Source organism: Colias croceus, chromosome 15, assembly GCF_905220415.1.
Source record: "Colias croceus chromosome 15, ilColCroc2.1".
NCBI classification, from domain to species: domain Eukaryota; kingdom Metazoa; phylum Arthropoda; class Insecta; order Lepidoptera; family Pieridae; genus Colias; species Colias croceus.
This window is the reverse complement of record NC_059551.1, coordinates 8,742,206-8,764,100: the sequence shown is the minus strand read 5'-3', so window position 1 is coordinate 8,764,100 and position 21,895 is coordinate 8,742,206. Positions and strand designations below refer to the sequence as shown.

Sequence of the window (21,895 nt, the reverse complement as noted above, 5' to 3'; positions counted from 1 at the left end):
ATTAAAACCTGAACTTTGGACCCATTTTCATTTAAAATAATTTGATTTGGCAACAAAAGTTACAACAAATTATTAAATAAATATGACATTTTTGATTTATCTTTAGAAAATTTAAATGACGTTAAGACAGTATGACTATGACATTGACAATTCTTAATTTTTTTGAAGATTTAATGGCCTGGCTACGAAACCTTTAAGCCAAATTCTTACCATAGAGTAAAATTAATAACTTTAAGGGTTATACTATACGAGCGGTTTTCTCGCCGCGGGAATCCGCTCGCCAAAGCTGCCGCAGACCATCAAACTACACGGGCCGCGGTTTATCGCTGTCTTCTGTTCATTTGAACATGGACCCGCCAATTATAACTGCACTTGCAGCTCCTTTTATATTAATAGAATTATTAGCGGGCGTAGCGGGAAACCGCCCGTGTAGTTAAGCGCCGGTTATCAGCGGTGGTTTGACGCTGCATGCGGCGGTCGAATTTGTCCCGCCTGTGAACCGCGACGGAAAACCGCGCAGTGTAGTAGGTATGCAGCATACAACTTTCATATTAAATTGTGACTAGGGGTGATACTATACGAGCGGTTTTCCCGCCGCGGGAATCCGCTTCTGAACCGCACTAGTCACAATTTAATATGAAAGTTGTAGTGCGGTTCAGAAGCGGATTCCCGCGGCGGGAAAACCGCTCGTTTAGTATCACCCTAAAATTTTCGTAAAAAAAAATTATTTATTTTAATTTGGTGATTTATTTATCATTCATCGTCAATGGCAAAAGAGAAACATGTATAAAAGAAGTAATGATAATTTTTGTCCATAATTCGTGATAATTCGCACTTACACTATTTTGTATAAATGTCAATACCTAACATTTTATCATTTATCTTCCCCTCAGAGCAATAAACCTATAGAGTTCTTATATTAAGACAGAACAAAATACATATTTTCTAATCTACTTACTCTTAGTCAATAACAGCATAAGCCAGATTGAGATAGCGATAGAGTATCTGCACTGTCTTCAAACGTAGCGCGCCGGCAGTCAGTTTGTTTTCCAACCAGCTGGTGGGCTCAGTGCGTCAAGTGTTTTTAACGAAATATTTAGAAAATATAAAGTGTACAGTGTTTCTTTTTATTTGTCAGTGTGCTAAAATAACTATTGTATGTTTATCATCCGGCTATCACTAGTCGAATGGGAGTTTTGGATAAAAACAATGTAAAAATATCTTTCCATCGGTAAGTGATTTTCAGCAAATTGATAAATCTTTATGTTTTAAACCTATTTGAAGGTTTTATCAAGCGCTTTTTTGTGATTTTATGTTGTAACTGTAACATTTACCCACTTTATGGGGTTGTGGAATACAAAATAATGAAATAATTTTTAAAAAATGTCACAATAATAACACGTTTGGCATTTTGTTTACCACCGTAGTGTTGTAACACATCTAGCGTATATTATCGATTTATGACAAAAAATCTATTTCATATTAGGTAACGTTGATTTATTTATTTTGTTTCTTATATCAGATTTATATGTAGTTGTTTTTGCAAATAATAGATGTAAATTTTTTACCGCAGGAAAATAAAAAATACCACGTGATTGTTTTATTTGACTTATGTGTTTTAGTTTTAGTTTGTTGTTTATTAATTTTTCTTTTAGATTATTAATAAATTCATTTTGTTTTAGATTTCCAGAGCTAAATAAAAAATGGGTATAAAACATGAGACATGAGTAGATTGGACGCCGCCACAATTTGCTATATTGTGTTCACTGCATTTCGAGCCTGCGTGTTATCAAGATGGATACTCTAGAGTCTAGAAGAATTGTGCAATCTTACGCTTACGTTTTTTTTTGTTCCTGTAGATAATAAATACATTTGATTAAAGAAAGTGAATTTTTATTTTGAAATTTTTTACACATAAGTTACCTACTTTAAATGTGTAACTATGTGAAAATTAAACGGTTGATTAAATGACAGTTCTCATAGATGAGAAACTACTATTGAAATACATACTTAATATACATGCGTTTTTAAAGAAAAACCCGCATAGTTCCCATTCCTGTTGGATTTACGGGATCAAAAGTAATTTTTCCAAATTTCATTGTAATCGGTTTAGTAGTATTCGCGTGAAAGAGTAACAAACATCCATCCTCACTAACTTTCGCTTTATTAGTAGGATGTTAGGAAAATGTTTTCACTAAGACTGTCCTTTTATTAACTTGTTAAAATTAAAATGCTGCATGATTCCTTCATGCTGACTGTGCCTTTCTCCTCACTCCTTTAACTTTATCATCATTTCCATCTTTATTTTAAATTAATTTACTTACATATTTTGTAAAATTAAATTGTAATACTGAAATGATTTAAAAGAGCAACTATGGAGTTTCTTGCCGATTCTTCTCCATAGATACTGCTTTCCGAATCGGTGGTAAATGATAAAAATATGTATTGACGTTTCAAAAGTGCTTCTCGAAGAAGTCTAATTGAATAAATAAATGTTTGAGTTTGAGTTGAGTTTATTAGTTACATTTCAAGTTTTAAAATTTCTTTTATAATATACTAGCTTTCCACCCGCGTTTTTAAAGAAAATCCTGCACAGTCCCCGTTCACGTGAGATTTCCGGGATACAACCTATCCTATGTGTGTATGTACAAAATTTCATTGTAATAGGTTCCGCAGTGAAAGAGTATCATCCATTTTCGCATTTATTATATACGTAGGATTAAACAAATAATGTATTCAACTGAAATTAATATTTAGTTTTGTTTTTTTTTTATTTATTATTTCACGAAACCGTAAATGCAAAATACATTCACGATTTTATCGATTGAAGCACATCCCATCACTATCACCTTCTATCTATCTAAATACGTACCTATAGTAAAAGTGGTGCCATGACTATGTTGAAACGTAGCTTGTTGTCTATAGCTGTCTCATTCTTTCATACGACGTTTTCTTTAGATAGAGAGAAACAAATATATGTAAATTGTATACGCTCGATACAAGTACTCTATAGGTTTATTGCTCTGAGATCGTAGACAGAGAAACTAATAGACAAAGGTACTCTGTAACCGCGACTGAGACAAAGATAGTTTGTCAATGTATAAGTTGAATGTTGCCATGAGTATCCGAGCTCCCGGATGTTTTGGAAAGGGTAAATATTTTTAGGAGCAATTAAATAAAACCAGTTACGAGATTTTTCTTTTGTCTTTATAATCAATTTCGTAGATACAAAAAAATATAAGCAGATTGATTATTGATGACGAAACAATGTTAATTTCGTGTACACATTTCTTACTTTTTCATTGGCTTGTTCATATTTTACAATATTTTGTGAGAACCCAATCTTTTCTCCCACTTCGATCCATTAATTACGTAGGTCTGGATCATCTGGAAACAAATCGATAAACATAGGTTAATAATAATTAATGCTCGCAGGTAGTTCAGGTTCTCTAAAATTATAAGTGTAATTTTATGTCAATCACAATTATTACTATGAGAAATAATAAATTAAAATATGTTTTCGATGCTGGGTTATTATGGGTTATTACTGGGTTATTATGGGATTTCATATTCATTTACTTTCGAGTTTCGCCATATTGTCAAATCAATATTTTTTTATTGATGATCGGGGTATTATTTTTCCCGACACTGGCAACACTTACTTGTTGATGTTTATAGGTTATTGAATGTAAAAATCGATATTACGCTAATAGTTTCCTTGTTTTAACGCGACTTGTTGTTACTTTAGGCTAAAGTATAAATAATCATCACTGAGAAACTATAAATAAGGACAATAAAGTCGTACTTACGCGTGAAAAGACACACCCGCAATTTTCTTCTCACTATCGCTTATACATGCAATAACACGACAACGCACCATTCTATTTACTTCGATGTCTATATTAAGATAATTTCACCGTCTTTTCAATGTACTCGTATCGATTTTTTACTAAATAATATCCAAAATTCGAACACCAAGCACGATGAAGGCACGAACTGTCAAAGTTTGTTTCGCAACTCAAGTTGCGGATCTTGAAAAATAGGTTACACACTAAGAGCGTTTTCACATTGTCCGGTCCGATATCGGATATCGGGCGCCGATAGCCGATATCCGATATCGGAGGCTAAGTAAAATGTATGATTTAGGTACCTGTCTTTCACATTGTCCGGTCCGATATCGGATATCGGAGCCAACACCGATATTCCCGTGAACTATCGGACGATAATGTTCAGTGTTACCAACTCAATTTTCGAAAAGGTAGTATACCAACAGCAAAAAAAGCACTAGTTTGTGTATTTTCAGTCATTTCTAGGCGCTAAATGTAAAAAAAAATCCTTTCATTTACTTTAAACCCTTTTATTAAGAAAACATTCATTTAAGTATTTAAAGGCATTAAAAATACTATTTTTACGGGAGCTATTTTAATACCGTCCTATAATATACGGCAATTGGCTGAACTGAAGTAAACAAAAATTTATTGCGTTCTTAAATTCAACCGTATCTTCGAAATATTAGTGTCTTTTATCTTTATTTACTCATTCTGCCTCGCTCCTCCTCCTACTTGGACTACTGTTGAGCTGTAAGCTGTTTATTGTATTGTTGTCATTGAGTCACAGATTTAGTGCTTTGTTTTAGCGCCGATATCAAACCTGTATAATAAATAGCACATCTAAATAATATTAAGTAATTAATAATATCAAATCTTTTTTATATTTTACTTTTCCAGCTGTTTTTGAAGTCGGTTTCTTTTTTGTAGTTATTTTTACTGTATGTACAACTACGATCTATCAGTTGAATTTTTTTAAATCAAACTCTTTTAATTGAAAAGAAAATTTACAATACGGCAATTTTGTTTAGTTTTCTCTAAAATTTCAGAATTAGAATGCGGCGACCTTACATTTTGTCAAGAACGCGCGGCGACTTTTGAGCTTGTTTGGCTTGTTTACTATTTTGGTTGTCATGGCTCGTATTCTTAGATTATATATATGGCTATATTATTATTAGTCTGTGGTACTACGTAGATAATTTACTGTTCTGTGGTAGATAACAGCACCTACATTTGTAAATGTAATTTGAATTTATATTTGCCAGTTTCGTCGCTTAAATACTGAGTTGAATTTTATTTTATTTTATTTGTATAAGAACATAACAGTCGTACATGATTTAATATAAAAAAGTTCTAAAATTCACTACGACCACACAACATGTTCTATTAATAAAAAAAGAAAAACAGCATATAAAAAAAACAAGCCTCACAATGAAATTGAATATTGAAACTAGATTCTGACTCTGCAGATCAAATCCAAACTCCGCAGTCAGCAGATTAAACCGGTTTGAAAAACATAGTTTATTTATTACTATTTATTTTATTTAAAATAAAGTTTATTTTTTGTAACATAAATGCATCCACTGTTTTTTTTAATTCTCCATATATCTACTTTTCCAGTTTCTGGCAACACTCAAGATATCGGGACGATATTATCGGATAATGTGAAAGGGCAAATTGTGTCCGATATCGGATATCGGCTATCGGCTTCCGATATCCGATATCGGACCGGACAATGTGAAAACGCTCTAAGGGACAAAAAATTGGGTATTTGTGTCTTTGTCTTATGCATTTGTTATGGTATTTTCGCTCTCTTTCTTGTGTAAGTGAGAAAGGTATCGTCATTGGGGCTATTAGTTACTCTGTCTACGGTGTGTACCTATAAAATTCTGTGACAACGTAGACAGAGTAACTAATAGACCCAATGACGATACCTTTCTCACTTACACAAGAAAGAGAGCGAAAATACCATAACAAATGCATAAGACAAAGACACAAATACCCTATTTTTTGTCCCTTAGTGTGTAACCTGTTTTTCAATGTCTGCAACTTGAGTTGCGAAACAAACTTTGACAGTTCGTGCCTTCATCGTGCTTGGTGTTCGAATTTTGGATATTATTTAGTAAAAAATCGACACGAGTACATTGAAAAGACGGTGAAATTATCCTAATATAGACATCGAAGTAAATAGAATGGTGCGTTGTCGTGTTATTGCATGTTTAAGCGATAGTGAGAAGAAAATTGCCGGTGTGTCTTTTCACGCGTAAGTACGACTTGATTGTCCTTATTTATAGTTTCTCAGTGATGATTATTTATACTTTAGCCTAAAGTAACAACAAGTCGCGTTAAAACAAGGAAATTATTAGCGTAATATCGATTTTTACATTCAATAACCTATAAACATCAACAAGTAAGTGTTGCCAGTGACGAGAAAAATAATACCCCGATCATCAATAAAAAAATATTGATTTGACAATACGGTGAAACTCGAAAGTAAATGAATATGAAATCCCATAATAACCCAGTGTTTCGGGAAGACTTCGGCATCGAAAACATATTTTAATTTATTATTTCTCATAGTAATTGTGATTGACATAAAATTACACTTATAATTTTAGAGAACTGAACTACCTGCGAGTATTAATTATTAACCTATATTTTATCGATTTGTTTCCAGATGATCCAGACCTACGTAATAAATGGATCGAAGTGGGAGAAAAGATTGGATTCTCACAAAATATTGTAAAATATGAACAAGCCAATGAAAAAGTAAGAAATGTGTACACGAAATTAACATTGTTTCGTCATCAATAATCAATCTATTTATATTTTTTTGTATCTACTACATTGATTATAAAGACAAAAGAAAAATCTCATAACTGGTTTTATTTAATTGATCCTAAAAATATTTACCCTTTCCAAAACATCCGGGAGCTCGGATACTGTGGCAGCATTCAACTTATACATTGACAAACTATCTTTGTCTCAGTCACGGTTACAGAGTACCTTTGTCTATTAGTTTCTCTGTCTACGTCTGAGATCTTCCCGATACGATGACACTGACATTTCGTGATTTCGTATTTCGTAAACTTCAAACTCAAAGACCAAAGTTCAAAAACAAAAAACTTCAAACTTCAAGTTAGGGAAATGAATGAAGTTGAAAATTTTATAGGTAAATTTTGTTGATATTATTATGTAAACGCTTATCTCTAATCATATATATATAAAGCTACACTACCACTCACTCACTGACTGACTGACATCGGGTTTCTCGGAAACTACGGGGAAAGTTGGGGGGATTTTGACGTGATCGTGTAGAGGTGCTCCCAGTGACCACCGGAAAAATATAGCGATTTCGATCATCTTCGAAAACCAAGTGGACCCCTGGAGGTGCGCAAAAACGGTGGTACCTGGAGGGGGGGTGTCTGAACAAAAAATGCTCAGAACTGGTGGCGATTACCAGGGGAGGTGGAAAAATGGGGATTTTCGCGAAAACAAGATGGCCGCCGTACTTTGCCAAAATCGCCGTTTATGAATCCTTACGTCCCAAATTTGGCACACGTGCTCTGTTCGAGCCGGCGAATCGATCGGTGCCCCGTTCGAGTGGCTCCGGGCCCCAGTTTCCAACTTTCATACAACGTAAACTCCAACGGCCTGCGGAAACGGTGCGAGTTGGGTTGGGGGTCCCGGAACTAAAAATGATCACCACCCTGGGACGCTACCAGGGAGCCATAGTGGGACGCTCGATTTTGGAATTTTTCCATTTTTGGCGAAAACATAAAAACGTAAATTTAGACGAGGTGGTGCAATGGAGAAATACACCAATGATGCATTCGTACTCGCCCAGCTCCCAGGATATCCAGAAAAATCCGAAATCTTAAACTTTCCCTCATCTCTCGAAGACGGTCAACGGCCCGCGCAAACGGTAGCAGCTACATCTGGGGTGCTCAAACTAAACTTGGAGTAGACCTCGAGCAATTACCACAGATAGTGAAAAAAATTCAAAATGGCGGAAAAAATGGCCGCCGCCATACAAATTCTAAAACGGCCATCGCTGGTCCGATTGCGCTGAAACTTGGCACAGGGGCTTTAATCGAGCCGCATATTAAGTTGGCATACTCATAATCGAGTTTCCATAGCTGGTTTCCGAGTTTCATACAACGCGAAATTCGACGGCTCTCCGAAACGGCGCAAGATAGGTGGGGGGTGTAGAACTAAAAAATGATCAGGAAGATGGGGTGCTACCAGGGCAATCGAGAAATTTCAAATTGGACGTAATTTTTTTTCAAAAAATGGCCAATTTTTCAAAGCAAGATGGTGGCGCCGGTTACTTCACGATCGGTCTGAAAATTGACTTCTGTGCTTGAATCGGCCAGATTTACAAAACTGCATACTTAGAATATCTCTCCGACTCCCGGTTTCCATTTTCCATACATCACGAAATTCAACGGCTCTCTGAACTGGTGGCAGGTAGGTCGGGGTCGCCGAAGTAAAAAATACTTCAAAACCTGGTCCGCTTCCAGGCATATAAAAATTTTTGGTAAAATGCGAAATTTTTTTTTTTCGAAAATTTTGTATGGAAATTTCCATAGTAGGAAGGGTAATAGGAATAGCATCGGTAAAAGACGGCACCGCGGGCTGCTTGCTGCCCGCGCCCCGCGCAACCTCGAGGCTCGACAGCCTCCCGGAGTAGAAAATATTTATTAACTTTTAAACTACCGCACGAACCAAGCGAGCGAAGCGAGCGAGTCACAGCAGCGGCCGACGTAAATATTCAAATAGGTAGCGAGGAGCGAAGCGACGAGCGTGTAAGGTTAACTTTTGAACTACCACACGAGCCAAGCGAGCGAAGCGAGCGAGTCACGGCAGCGGCCGGCGTATATATTCAAATAGGTAGCGAGGAGCGAAGCGACGAGCGTGTTAGGTTAACTCTTGAACAGTTTATTATGAAAAGTCACTGCCCGCTATTGATAAGACGTTTCAAAAATTTTACCAATATTTGAATAAGTAATTTATAAGCAGTTTAGGTAGCTAGGAGCGAAGCGACGAGCGTGTAAGGTTAACTTTTGAACTACCACACGAGCCATGCGAGCGAAGCGAGCGAGTCACGACAGCGGCCGGCCTAAATATTCAAATAGGTAGCGAGGAGCGAAGCGACGAGCGTGTTAGGTTAACTTTTGAACTACCTACCGCACGAGCCAAGCGAGCGAAGCGAGCGAGTTGTGGCAGCGGCCGGCCTAAATATTCAGATAGGTAGTGAGGAGCGAAGCGACGAGCGTGTTAGGTTAACTCTTGAACAGTTTATTATGAAAAGTCACTGCCCGCTATCGATAAGACGTTTCAAAAATTTTACCAATATTTGAATAAGTAATTTATAAGCAGTTTAGGTAGCGAGGAGCGAAGCGACGAGCGTGTAAGGTTAACTTTTGAACTACCACACGAGCCATGCGAGCGAAGCGAGCGAGTCACGACAGCGGCTGGCCTAAATATTGAAATAGGTAGCGAGGAGCGAAGCGACGAGCATGTTAGGTTAACTTTTGAACTACCTATCGCACGAGCCAAGCGAGCGAAGCGAGCGAGTCGCGGCAGCGGCTGGCCTAAATATTCAAATAGGTAGCGAGGAGCGAAGCGACGAGTGTGTTAGGTTAACTCTTGAACAGTTTATTATGAAAAGTCACTGCCCGCTATCGATAAGACGTTTCAAAAATTTTACCAATATTTGAATAAGTAATTAATAAGCAGTTTCGACTGACTGTAGAAACGCTGTTAGCAGATGTTACAAATGGATAGGAAATTCGAATGCATTTTCAAATGACTGTAGATTTCTGCCCTGGGATGAGCCGCGAGCTGCTTGCAGCTCGCGCACCACGCACCCTCGAAGGTGAACCGCCCCCCGGAATAGAAAATATTTGAATTTGAAATTTATAAGCACTTCCGATTGACTGTGGAATCGCTGTTTGCAGATAATAGCAAATTGACGGGGAATTTTAATACATTTTCAAATGACTGAAGATTCCTGCCCTGGGATGCTTCGCGGGCTGCTTGCAGCCCGCGTACTACGCTCCCTCGAAGGTGGACAGCCTCCCAGAGTGGAAAATACTTGAATGGGAATATATAAGCATTACCGACTGACTGTAGAATCGCTGTTAGCAGATGTAACAAATGGACAGAAAATTCGAATATATTTTCAAATGACTGCCCTATTGCTTCAACCCAGGGGCAAAAGGGGCTCGCGGGCTGCTTGCAGCCCGCGCACAACGCACCTTCGAAGGTCGACAGCATTCCAGAATAGAAAATATTTGAATTGGGAATTTATAAGCACTTCCGATTGACTGTGGAGTCGCTGTTAGCAGAAAATTACAAATGGACTGGGAATTCTAACACATTTTCTAATGACTGCCCTATTGCTTCAACCCAGGGGCAAAAGGGGCTCGCGGGCTGCTTGCAGCCCGCGCACAACGCACCAGCTAGTTTATACCATATTTATACCATACTAATATAACGTGTATATATGTTAAATTAATATTAAAATGGGTTCTTCTGTCTTTGGATTACAAAACCTTTTCTCGCTTGCTTCTCGCGAGCGATGTATGGTAAATTTGAAAAAGTTTCGTGTGCCAATTTCAAAAACTGCAAAGATACCTACGGCTACAGCTGCTGTTTTAGTGCCGATGTGTCGTTTTAAAGATGATGCTGCTCTTCTATATACCGTAAGATCTACGAATTTGAGAGGTCATAGTGGACAAATATCTTTTCCTGGAGGAAAGACCGACAAGGGTGAGACGCCTGTTGAAACTGCATTGAGAGAAACTGAGGAAGAAATAGGCATTTCGTCATCTAAGATAGATGTTTGGGGCCATGGGCCTGCATTCCCAGGGCGGGACAATTTGATAATGGTAACTCCTGTAGTAGGTTGTATTTCAAATTTAAACCCTGAAGACCTTCTTATAAACGAAAAGGAAGTATCGGAGGTTTTTGCAGTACCAATTCATGTATTGTGTGATCCAAAGAATCAATATTACACCCAGTTTAAAAATGGTTATATCCTCCCTGTATTTTTGGCTGAGAATTATAAAATATGGGGAATAACAGCATATATAACACATGTCTTTCTGAGTTGCTTATTATCTAAAGATGTGTATAGAAATGAATGGATGAAGAAGAAAATTGTAATAAGTGAATCATAAATATTATAGAAAATTAACTAGAAGATTCTCACATTATGTGGGGCTTATGTCAGTATGTATATTCGAAATTAATTTTATAATAACTATATCTTTATTTAATAGCTGATATATGTGAAGAATAAATGTAAAAAAAACATTAAAACCCTTACTAAGAGTACGGTAATTGTTTTGAGATGCATTACTCTTTTTATTGAAATGAAATAAATAACATTTAATAATTCTATTATATATACAAAATGGTTAAATTTGAATGATTTAAATTTAATTTTGAGATGAAATTCCTCCACATCAAGTATTTGGGTGTCTGCACTTGTAATAATGGAAGACTGTGATGCATTTATATTTTTTATACAATAAATACTAGAATATTTTTTTGGAAAATTTTATTAAAAGTACAAAAGCTACATATTATCACATTAGCATTTGGCATACTTCTACAAGCTTTAATAAATTGCATTAGAAGAAAAGATAAATAAAAGTAAAAAGGTATAAAAAAAAACACCAAAAAAAATATTTTTTATTAAAAATAAAAATTGGAAAAGGAAAATAAAATAAAACTCAAATAAAAAAATAATAATATTAATCCAGGTTTATTCCTTAACATTTACATTATAATCTAGTTAATATTTTATACATTGTCCAATTGACATGTTGATGACCTTCGCCCTTTACTATGGTATGTGTACTAAAAAGGTATTGGAACTGTTCTACATTTCCTCTAAAAACACCAATTTATAAAAGAAATATACAACAGTTAATCTATTGTTAGGTGGTTTGATTTAAAGCCTCACATTTATCAATCTAGATGTCTCTAGAAACATGTTTCAGGAAAAACAAGGAATAGGTAAGTACTTATCCACCTTCTTTAAGGTAACTTTGAGGCAAGAGCGAAACGCTAAATAAAATGTAAAGGCAGAGGATAAAATAATGGCGATGTCACTCATCTATAACTAAACTACGTCCAGAACAAACAAAAAATACCGAATCCTATTCTATAATTGCGAATATAATACAAAAATATGTCAGAATGTTTTTCGTTGTGTTTGAACACTGAATATAAACCTATAAAGTCAATCGTTTAAAAAAAACTTGTCACTTCACTGTGAAGATAAATACAGATAAAATATAATTTAAAGTGAAAAAAAAAAAAAACTTGCCACCTCTGCCCGTGTAACAAAATAATAATCGTATTAAAATGGCCGCAAATACCTCTCGCTATACTAAATAATTAACAATAACAATAATTCTGAAATGCACCAATTATTTTCAAAGTATATTTGAAAAATATAGCTTAGAGATAAATAGCTCTAAAGATTTTATAATTCAACACGAAACAAGCGAGGGTATGTGGGGTGGGATATCACATGGTTCTAAATATGTAAGGAATCCAAAAAAAAAACAATAGACGGATTCCCCTGTGCAATAATTGGCAATATAGACCGAAAATTCAGCTTAATGCCTATTGTACCAAGGCTCGGATTCGCGTGACATTATTTATTCTTCTGCGTTGTTTAAATCATTGATATCGATAGGAATTGATGTTGTGAATGTTGGCGTCTCCAGTTCTTCGTGTTTCTTCATTTTTAGCGCCTGAAATGATAAAATATGTATAATTCGTCTGCCAGAAGTAAACAATTCATATATCAGAATATTTTTTTTAATAATTTTGCACTATAGTTTTAAATGAAGGAAAGTTATATTCAAAAAGTGCTGTTATTTATATATAATAGAAAGGTCAATTTTAACTAATGAGAATTAAGTTAAATGTTAATGATGTTTTTTTTCTAAAGATTACCTCAACCAACCAAGCAAGAGTACATATTGTACAAAAATAACATAACAAACACAAAGATTGTACTAGTACAGCATAGCCAAAATATTTTAACGCATTTTTAGGCCGGAACAAAAATGAATCTGGGGGCACGGTAGTGCCCCCGCCAAGACGAGCCAAGCGATCAAGCGACGGGCACTACCTACCTTTTCTCGAAGCGCTTCGACGTTTTTTTGAACCCTCATAACTTGGGTTTGGATTATGCTAGATCAACAAAATTTTCGGGATATATTGTCAATAGCGGACTTATTGAATATATTAAGTTTTAATGACATTAGCTTTTATACTTCAGATTTTATTTATATCTAAAAAACGCTAATTTCGTCACTGACTCACTGATGATCATCAAAATTCTTATGGTATTTCCTAATGTCCTAGAAAGCTGAAATTTTGTATGTAAGCTAGTATTAGCACACAAACAACAAAAAAATTATAAAACTTGTAACTTTCATCCCCCATCCCCTTAAACTAGGGGATGGGAGTTTGTATGAGACCTGTAATTTTAAATTAAATTTTGATGACGCTAGAGGTCTAATCTAATAATCTAAAACTTGGTTCCCCTAGATATATATATATATGTATAGGTACTCCTTGTTAAAAAAAATTTGAAAATTTAATCGACATATAAAATTTTGTTACAAACAACTTACAAAAAGAAATGAAATCCCACCAAAAACATTTTCATGTAAAATGTTGCCAAGACGAGCCCATATGACTCGCACTGTCAAAAAGTTATCAGATCTCATGTAGAGCCAAGCTTCTAACACTACACGCCCTAACTCTACAAGGCCTAACTTCACAAACTCTACACCTTAGTCAAAATATGTGGCTTGGCCGTTCGTTACTACAAGAACTATTGTATAACACAAAAGTTATGAACAGTGAATTAATTTTTCACCTTACGCCGATGTGAATGTAGCGAAATGGCCAAGCCACATATTTTGACTAAGGTGTAGAGTTTGTGAAGTTAGGCCTTGTAGAGTTAGGGCGTGTAGTGTTAGAAGCTTGGCTCTACATGAGATCTGATAACTTTTTGACAGTGCGAGTCATATGGGCTCGTCTTGGCAACATTTTACATGAAAATGTTTTTGGTGGGATCCATAATTTCCATTTTCCTTAATCCTTAAAAATAATTATTTCCTATGGCTACACTGACAGAAACCACAGACAACAAAGCCATTTACACGGCACAGATTATGTAAATGTTAGGCGGCACATTTTAGTATGAAGTTTTTTATTTATTTTTTTATTATGAAATGGCTATGTACACGGAGCGTGTTACGACACAGTTTGAACCCGTAACATACCGGCGTCGTCGTGTCGTCTTTTCTTTGCCGCGTCATCGTTGGTGTAAGTAAACCTTTTGTTGATAACTGCAGAGGATGATAGATAGAAAAAAAGAATACGAACATGATAGAATAAAATAAATAAAAAGCGTAAGGAGCGCTATTCTAATCTATTAAAATAAAATTAAATTGTAGCGGAATACAAAGGAATTACGAAATGATTCAAGCGAACAAATCGTTTAATATCTAGTAATTTTGCCTGTGATGAATTTGTAAGGATGATCACAAAATTTGGGATTAAAACAAAAAATAAAGAAGACCTATTTTTAAATGGCAACTTTTCGCAAAAGAATAAAAAGTACAGTTACGAGGAAAAGGCTGACATAGAAATAAGAAGTAATACGAAATATGGGATTTATTTTAAAATTTTTATTTCAAGTAGGATTGTAATATACCTCCTAAAGTATTTAATTTTCATAGTTCTAGTACTATAATACAGCCAGAATCGTACGATAAATATTTTTGAAAACTTACTAGTCGCCTACATCGACATACCGTGTCGAATAAAACCCTATTATTAATATTAATTACATGACTACATCATACGATACATTTGATAACACATACCTGTTGTAACTTATAATGGTTGATGATATCTTGGTCAGCGGGACAGCTCTGCGTGAACGCGTCGAGTTGGTACATGTGGTACATGTAGCGCCAAAGGGCACGGAAACTTGTCTGTGTACACAAATAATATAATACATGTTTAAATGAACACAGGAAGTAATATTATATTTAATTTTTAAAATGGTTAATGTCATTGTTGTGACATTTTACAGTTACCATAGATAATAGTTTTTGACATTGAAATTAGTGTTGCTATATTGATATTAAATATTTAGCAAGGATTTTATAAATTTCTTTTCATTTCAACATTACAGAGAAGTTTACCTTGAATTGGTATGAATTGTAGTTTAAAAATTTTTTAGAAATAGCGAAGCGGTTTTTTGCTTAATAATCTTTGAATGAGACTGAATTTTGTAATGATTAAATTATTAAATAAAGAATCTTTACCGGTATTTCGAAGTCTACGAAGTACTTGCCGGCGACGCGGATGTGTTGCAGGCGCGGCATCAGCTCGCAGTCGAAACAACACATTGTGTCACCCGTCAGGAATCTGTTGGAAAGAACATTATTCTTTAAAATATGTTTATGTATAATTTATAATGGCGTGTTCATGTATGTAGTGCTAAACGATGTTTTTCATGATCCTGCAAACAAATTTCATATTTTGTGTAGGTACCTAAATAGTTTGACTTAACGATATTTTTTATTCATGACGGTACCCTCATTTAGTTATAAAATAACATAACCTTAATCTACACTAATATTATAAAGAGGAAAACTTTGTTTGTTTGTTTGTTTGATTGTAATGAATAGGCTCATAAACTACTGGACCGATTTTAAAAATTCTTTCACCATTCGAAAGCTACATTATCCACGAGTAATATAGGATAGGTTTTATCCCGGAAATTCCACGGGAACGGGAACTATGCGAGTTTTTCTTTGAAACCGCGGGCGGAGCCGCCGGCGGAAAGCTAGCTGTTTATATCTGTACTAAATGTCAGTACGATAGCATGCAGAGGGCTAGCATGAAATAGGATAGTAATCATTAGTAATAGTATTGTCCTAAGTAAAAATTATTAGTAGTAATCTAAATAAAATATTTAGTATTACCTGGTCCCCCTGCGCTCGAGCAGGCCGTCGATCCTGCCGAGATGCGCGCGCAACGAAGCCGACTTCTGCTCGTCCTTGCGCACCAGCACCAGCTTCAGCTTCGAGTACAGGTTCTCGATCAGTGATGCGACCTCTTTGTCCTGGAAATAGATTTATTTTAAAAATATAGTCATTTATGTTGAAGGAAAAATGGAATATATACAGGTTTGGTATGTTTGTTAAATATATTGGCCATTTGTTTCGGTATTGATATATATATGCGATGCGAATCTACAAATTAGAGCATAGATAATAAAATTATCGTCTAAAATTCACAAAATTCACCAAACTTTATAATATTACTAGGGTATTTTCGATACTTTACTTGGATAGTTTAAAAAAATGCCTTAAATTTTTAATATTATGACAAGTAGTTAATGGTAAAAAATTTATTAATTTTTCGTAAAGTGGACAAAAAACAAGCTATTTATATTTATGACACATGATTAACTGTTCTCAAAATTGGATCAGAGGAATTTTTAAACACCTAAAATTACATTTCTAACGAATTAAAACTTAAAATATTACAAACATCAACAAGTCCATTGTATGAAATAAAATTGATGACAGTTTTTATTTAAATAAATGATTGCCAACATTTCGTAACAACATTGTAAACTTCACTTCGCATTATGTAATGTTATCATAAACCTCTTATCGTGATAATTTTATCTGTAGGTACGTTATTTGCTGAACGTTTGCGAAATTTAATAAACGCCCTTATTTATACTGAAAACAATTGCTATGTTTTGCAAGCAAAATGTTCTATATTTTAAAGTCAACTATTTATTCATGAGAACTTGTAAAAATTAAACATTCTAATTTTTTATATTTTTGAGAACCTAAATTGTTTCACAGGGTACATTACATTCATCTTATAATAATCGTATAAAATAAAGCCACTTTTATTTGTCTGTCTGTACCTATGTATGCTTAGAACTTTAATAATACACAACTGATTTTAATGCGTTTTTTTAATTGGCCAAAGTTAGTGCTAAAAATATTCTAGTGACTGAAATAATAAGCTGAGTTACGTCAGTTCAGATCAAGATTATTTTGTTCATTAAGCGAAAGCGAAAGCCAGCAATAAAACTACGAATTTAGCAATGAAGACAAAATGCCTAAAAATAAGTTCTCAAATATTAGTTAGGCAACAAAACAAGTTTTACTTCATACGTATAATACAATGGACGCTTCAAAATACCTCATCTATATTCAATTCATCACAAATAGCAAATATTAAACATAACGTCACGATATTTGTATAATAATCGAAACGTGTAGTATATTGGTAAAACCAGTTTTGTAGCGACACTTATACTATGCATATAATTAGTATTACATTCATAGATAATAGGAATAAAATGAAGATTTTTAATCTACTGAAAATAAGTAATATACAAAACTATGTGAAAAATTTGAGACAAAAAAGAATTCGAACGACAATCTCGCTCTATTTTAGATATTCTCTAAAAATTGACAATGCGAGAATCGACGCACGATTCTTGATCGATTTCTTGGAACGGTAGAAATTGAATGTTTTCTTGTCATCATTCGATTCTAACTTCGAAGATTGGATATGATTGTATTTTATTATACTTGTGAATAAAATCTCCACTAAAAAGACCACCAATTACATATTACTTTTGGGCAAAGTTTATTAAGTCAATGTTAGTTCGAAGAATTTAGGTATAATTCTTACTACAAGAAGAAGGACGTCCTTTATATTATGGTTGGGAAAAGTCCACTAAAATACTGTTAGTTATCATTGATTCAACATTACTTTGGGCGCAGTCCTTTCTATAATAGGACTAGTTGGGAAGACTTCTTAGCCAATATACCTATATGAGTTCACATAAGTTTTACAAGACACCGAAGTCCGTTGACCTTTCTAGAGGACTACCTAGTTATTATCTCACCTGTACAAACAGATTGTGACCACCAGGCACCGACTTCATGATGTGCCGTTCAATCTTCTCGTTTTCGAGGATGGCCAGCCCGTTGTCAATCAATATCGGTGGATGCGTCGCCTCGAAGTTCGTGCGGAAGTCCGGCGGCGGCTTTTGCATGTCCACTGTTGTTACCTGCATGATGATATATTTGTATCAAGAAATACATGATATTATATATGATAATATTTCGTGGAGATGCGGCACTACTGGGCTCTGTCAAAAAGACAAAATGAACCGGGAGTTCTATTATTATTTACGAAGATTAATAGAAATATTGTATGATTAGATTTTGAGAGAGAGAGAGAAGAGCATCGGCTTATTTTAAGATGAGTCTTCAACTACCTAAGCTTTTATTGTGATGTCAAATTAAAAGTCTAAATTGCTGCGTTTAGATAAGGTTCATTTGGCAAGCTATGCTAATCTATCCCGACCACATTTTGGCTAGAAGTTAATACAGAAACGGCAAGATATACTGGGTAACTGTAAAAGGACATCTTAATTATACCATAACCTCAACGAAGGTTAAATAAAAGACATGTTAAGTATGTTAAATACTTCGTAGGCCTGAACGGATTTAACAGACTATATCGGCATTGCACTTGACCGACAATGTCGGAAGCGCAGGGCCGTGAATATTCATTAATACACATCGATTGATTTGAACAGCTGTTGTTGTGATTAGGTTTCGCCTACTTGCGAAGAAAGTTAGTGGAATATTGTCCAGTCATAGTGAAATAGAAAATGATTGTTTATCTGCAACAAATTGACGATTCATGAGATACGTGACGTTATCATTTTCAAGTTTGAATTAAATATGAGAAATAAAGTTTTAGATATAAGGATGGATTGTAAAACTCACTTTTAAGCTGATGGTCTTGAGCTCTGCTAGTAGGTACAGGTCCATGAAGTATTCCTGACAGAACAGGCATGCTCCCTTCCGCCTTCCGTCGATCGTGGAAGCCTGAAAGAGAATGCATGTTGTTAATAACAAATTCGAAAAGTATATTAATGTATGTATTTATACATTACTAAAAAGAATAAAAGGATTTTTATTGTCGTTGTGATACACAAGGTGTATCTGAGTTGCAAAGGCACATCATTACTACTAACTGCTAAGTACAAAAATAACCAAACCAAAAACAATCTGCTGTCTATATTAAATATTTTGATTTGTTATTATTGTAAAATAATATTAGTGTATTCGGAAAATGTTCACCAAACACTTCTATTTCCTTAATCAGGTACGGAAATATCGATTTGAAATTAAAATTAAACATTTAAGCAGCAATTCAAATAAATATGCATCTTTTTTTTTTTTTTTTTTGTATGGTGTTTCTCAATGTTAGCCAGAAGGGCTACTACATTTTAACGCGGACGCGGGGGTGAACTGAAGGTTCACCCTGGTAGCGACATGCACAAGGGCGTCCCCCCTTGACGGGGACCACGATCCTCGGCTTGAGCTGTCGCTTGAGTGGAGGAGGCCAGAAGGGCCCTAATCGGACGGGAAATATGCATCTAAATTCATTGTTACATATAAAGAAACCGACGAAAATAAACGTTAAGAAGACCAATTTAATTCTTAATTGTTCATAAGTGGATTCTTTTAGTGAGCATTTCAATTGTAATATTATTTCATAAGTTCCGCAAAAACTGCTCTACTTAATAACGGAGGTATTGTCCGCTCTTAATAATTATTAATTAAAATAAGTTACACAATTAATTTACCTTTATAACGATGCTTCAGTGAACGTTACTGTATTATAATGTTTGACTTGGAAATTAAAACAAATAAAGGTACAAATTCATGTTCATTTTATGAGTTAAAAAATTATTTGGAAAGTTTGAGCGTGTACTGCGTAACCATTAAACATTTAAATGTAGATATTTAAGATGCTTTGGCTCTGTGTGTGCGTAAATGCATTCTCCATTTAAATACAAATATACATTTGAGTGAAATATTCAATAAGACACCGGATAAGCGTCATCTAGATTTGTTTAACCTTCCTTAAAATTTTGTCGTGAAAAACTGTGTTGTTAAAGATCGAGGTCAAAGGAAGGCGGTTGTTTCAGTTACTCAACCAAATGCATCCTTGTTTCATACCAGATACGCCAATCTAGGTTTAGACATCCTTGATTAGATTCGCGTTAGGTAAGAATATGATTTTGAAACCTCACTTTCTGAAATATCTTATAAGAAACTCATGATTTATGCAGTTTTTATTGGCTTTGGGATAGTATATAAATTTTGTGTTTCAATATCAGAAGTGGAAGCCAAAATCCTTACGTAATTACGTTACATAATTTAAATTCTGAATTAAATCCAGTTACCAAGCTTTAACTACGTCTATAAGATTAAGAAGCAATACAGAAAAAAACGAGTTTTAGTGTATTGAACTGGGCTATATTTATAAGTATTTTACTCAGTCGAACCTGTACTAACAACTTTTACCTTTTTTAGTATTTACTGAGCTTTCCTTCGAATGCCTTGATAGAAAACGACAACTGATCGAACGGGTGTGTTATGTATCATTGAGAAGTGCATTACATAACCACAATCATTACTTTGTTCAAAACATTTTAACATTGGTAAGAAAAAATGGGAATGAGGGTATAAAATGAATCAAAATATAACTAAATCAATATAAGAATTGAAACGTTGCGTTGGAAGAAATCTCTTGAAATGAAATACGTGATTTGTAAACAGCTTAATTTTACTTTGCATAGAAATGAGGAAGTAAGCAACAATACAAGAACCTGTAAATAACGACTAAGCACCCGTCCGATTAGGGCCCTTCTGGCCTCCTCCACTCAAGCGACAGCTCAAGCCGAGGTTCGTGGTCCCCGTCAAGGGGGGACGCCCTTGTGCATGTCGCTACCAGGGTGAACCTTCATTTCACCCCCGCGTTAAAATGTAGTAGCCCTTCTGGCTAACATTGAGAAACACCATACAAAAAAAAAAAAAAAACGACTAAGCACACCAGATTCCAGATAACTTGATATGAATTCTACCACAGTCCTTATTAATATATCTATATGTTATCTATGCGTGTTAACGTTGACATTTAACTGTTCATTAAAAACAAATTATTTACTCTGTCCAAGATATATTGAAAACAAATAAACGTGATAGTTTACCGATTTGAATAGACTTAAGGAAATGTGCATAATACCTCATTGGAGGCCTTTACAGCAAGTGGATAGAATGGTAAATGTGGCACACAGACATATAAATACATCGTCCACACATTATCTGCAGTTTATTTGTACCAGAATTATTCGATTTCAACAAGAATTTTGTTACAAATAAGGTCAAATATAAAGTAATGAAAAATGATGTTAGAATAGAATTTAATCAACATTATACTAAGAAAAATGACTGTATTACTATCCCAAACCTTAGTTTTTGAACTAAATTCATTTACACATAATGCCCATTTCCATTAGTTTGCAGTTAACTGACAGCATGTAATGATAGCAGCACTAAAAGCTGACTAACACGTTACAACATCTACATAGCTATTCTTTTGTCTTGCTTGGATGTCTGCAATTTCTTTGTGTGTGCCCATGAGTCATTGGTTCCTACTATTTGAGGTCAAAGGGTCTTGTGCCGACTGTGAACTTTCTACGGATTCGTGAAGATCATACAAACGGTTATATTTCCATCTATTCTCACAGTTGTACCTAATACATACTTGCGTACTTGGAGCAAACAGGTCTGTTTATTTTGAAACGCACGCAGCTTTTTGCTCTTTAACTACTTCAATAATTTATTTATAACATTTGAGTTTCAGTTTCAACACATTCAAACATTTTATTGGCTATTTAGCGGAGTGCAGTAACAAAGGTGTTTTTCAAGCATTTTCTCCTCGCTCGTTATGGTCAAATGGACACGCTCCATAATCATAACCAGTTAACGACACAATTGACAAATTGCCGAAGGCTTCGCTAGCCGTTTTCTCCATACAAATATGGATAATACAAGCCAATGTTTGTGTTTAGCGATATTGTTTTCAATTGCACAAGCTACATCGCTAGT

General features: G+C 34.8%; 2 protein-coding genes across 3 annotated transcripts in view; one reads left to right on the top strand and one right to left on the bottom strand.

Annotated features, from left to right (window-relative positions):
- The first annotated feature begins 10,350 nt into the window (after nucleotides 1-10,350).
- LOC123697938 (mitochondrial coenzyme A diphosphatase NUDT8) lies at nucleotides 10,351-11,138 on the top strand. Its single transcript, XM_045644516.1, has one exon. It carries the CDS (start codon nucleotides 10,358-10,360, stop codon nucleotides 11,012-11,014), a length of 657 nt encoding a protein of 218 aa, XP_045500472.1. The 5' UTR covers nucleotides 10,351-10,357; the 3' UTR covers nucleotides 11,015-11,138.
- A 1,190-nt stretch (nucleotides 11,139-12,328) lies between these two features.
- The window catches only part of LOC123697862 (chloride intracellular channel exc-4), a 45,544-nt gene continuing 35,977 nt past the window's right edge, over nucleotides 12,329-21,895 (bottom strand). The window contains exons 2-8 of one of the 2 annotated variants that reach the window (XM_045644421.1): nucleotides 18,719-18,820; nucleotides 17,827-17,991; nucleotides 15,869-16,008; nucleotides 15,206-15,308; nucleotides 14,759-14,869; nucleotides 14,153-14,218; nucleotides 12,329-12,604 (exon numbers count right to left, since the gene is read on the bottom strand). In XM_045644421.1, the coding sequence (XP_045500377.1) occupies nucleotides 12,509-12,604; nucleotides 14,153-14,218; nucleotides 14,759-14,869; nucleotides 15,206-15,308; nucleotides 15,869-16,008; nucleotides 17,827-17,991; nucleotides 18,719-18,820 (783 nt within the window). In that variant the 3' untranslated portion in view covers nucleotides 12,329-12,508. The remainder of the gene's footprint in view (nucleotides 12,605-14,152; nucleotides 14,219-14,758; nucleotides 14,870-15,205; nucleotides 15,309-15,868; nucleotides 16,009-17,826; nucleotides 17,992-18,718; nucleotides 18,821-21,895) is intronic. The other variant, XM_045644422.1, reaches the window with a different exon arrangement.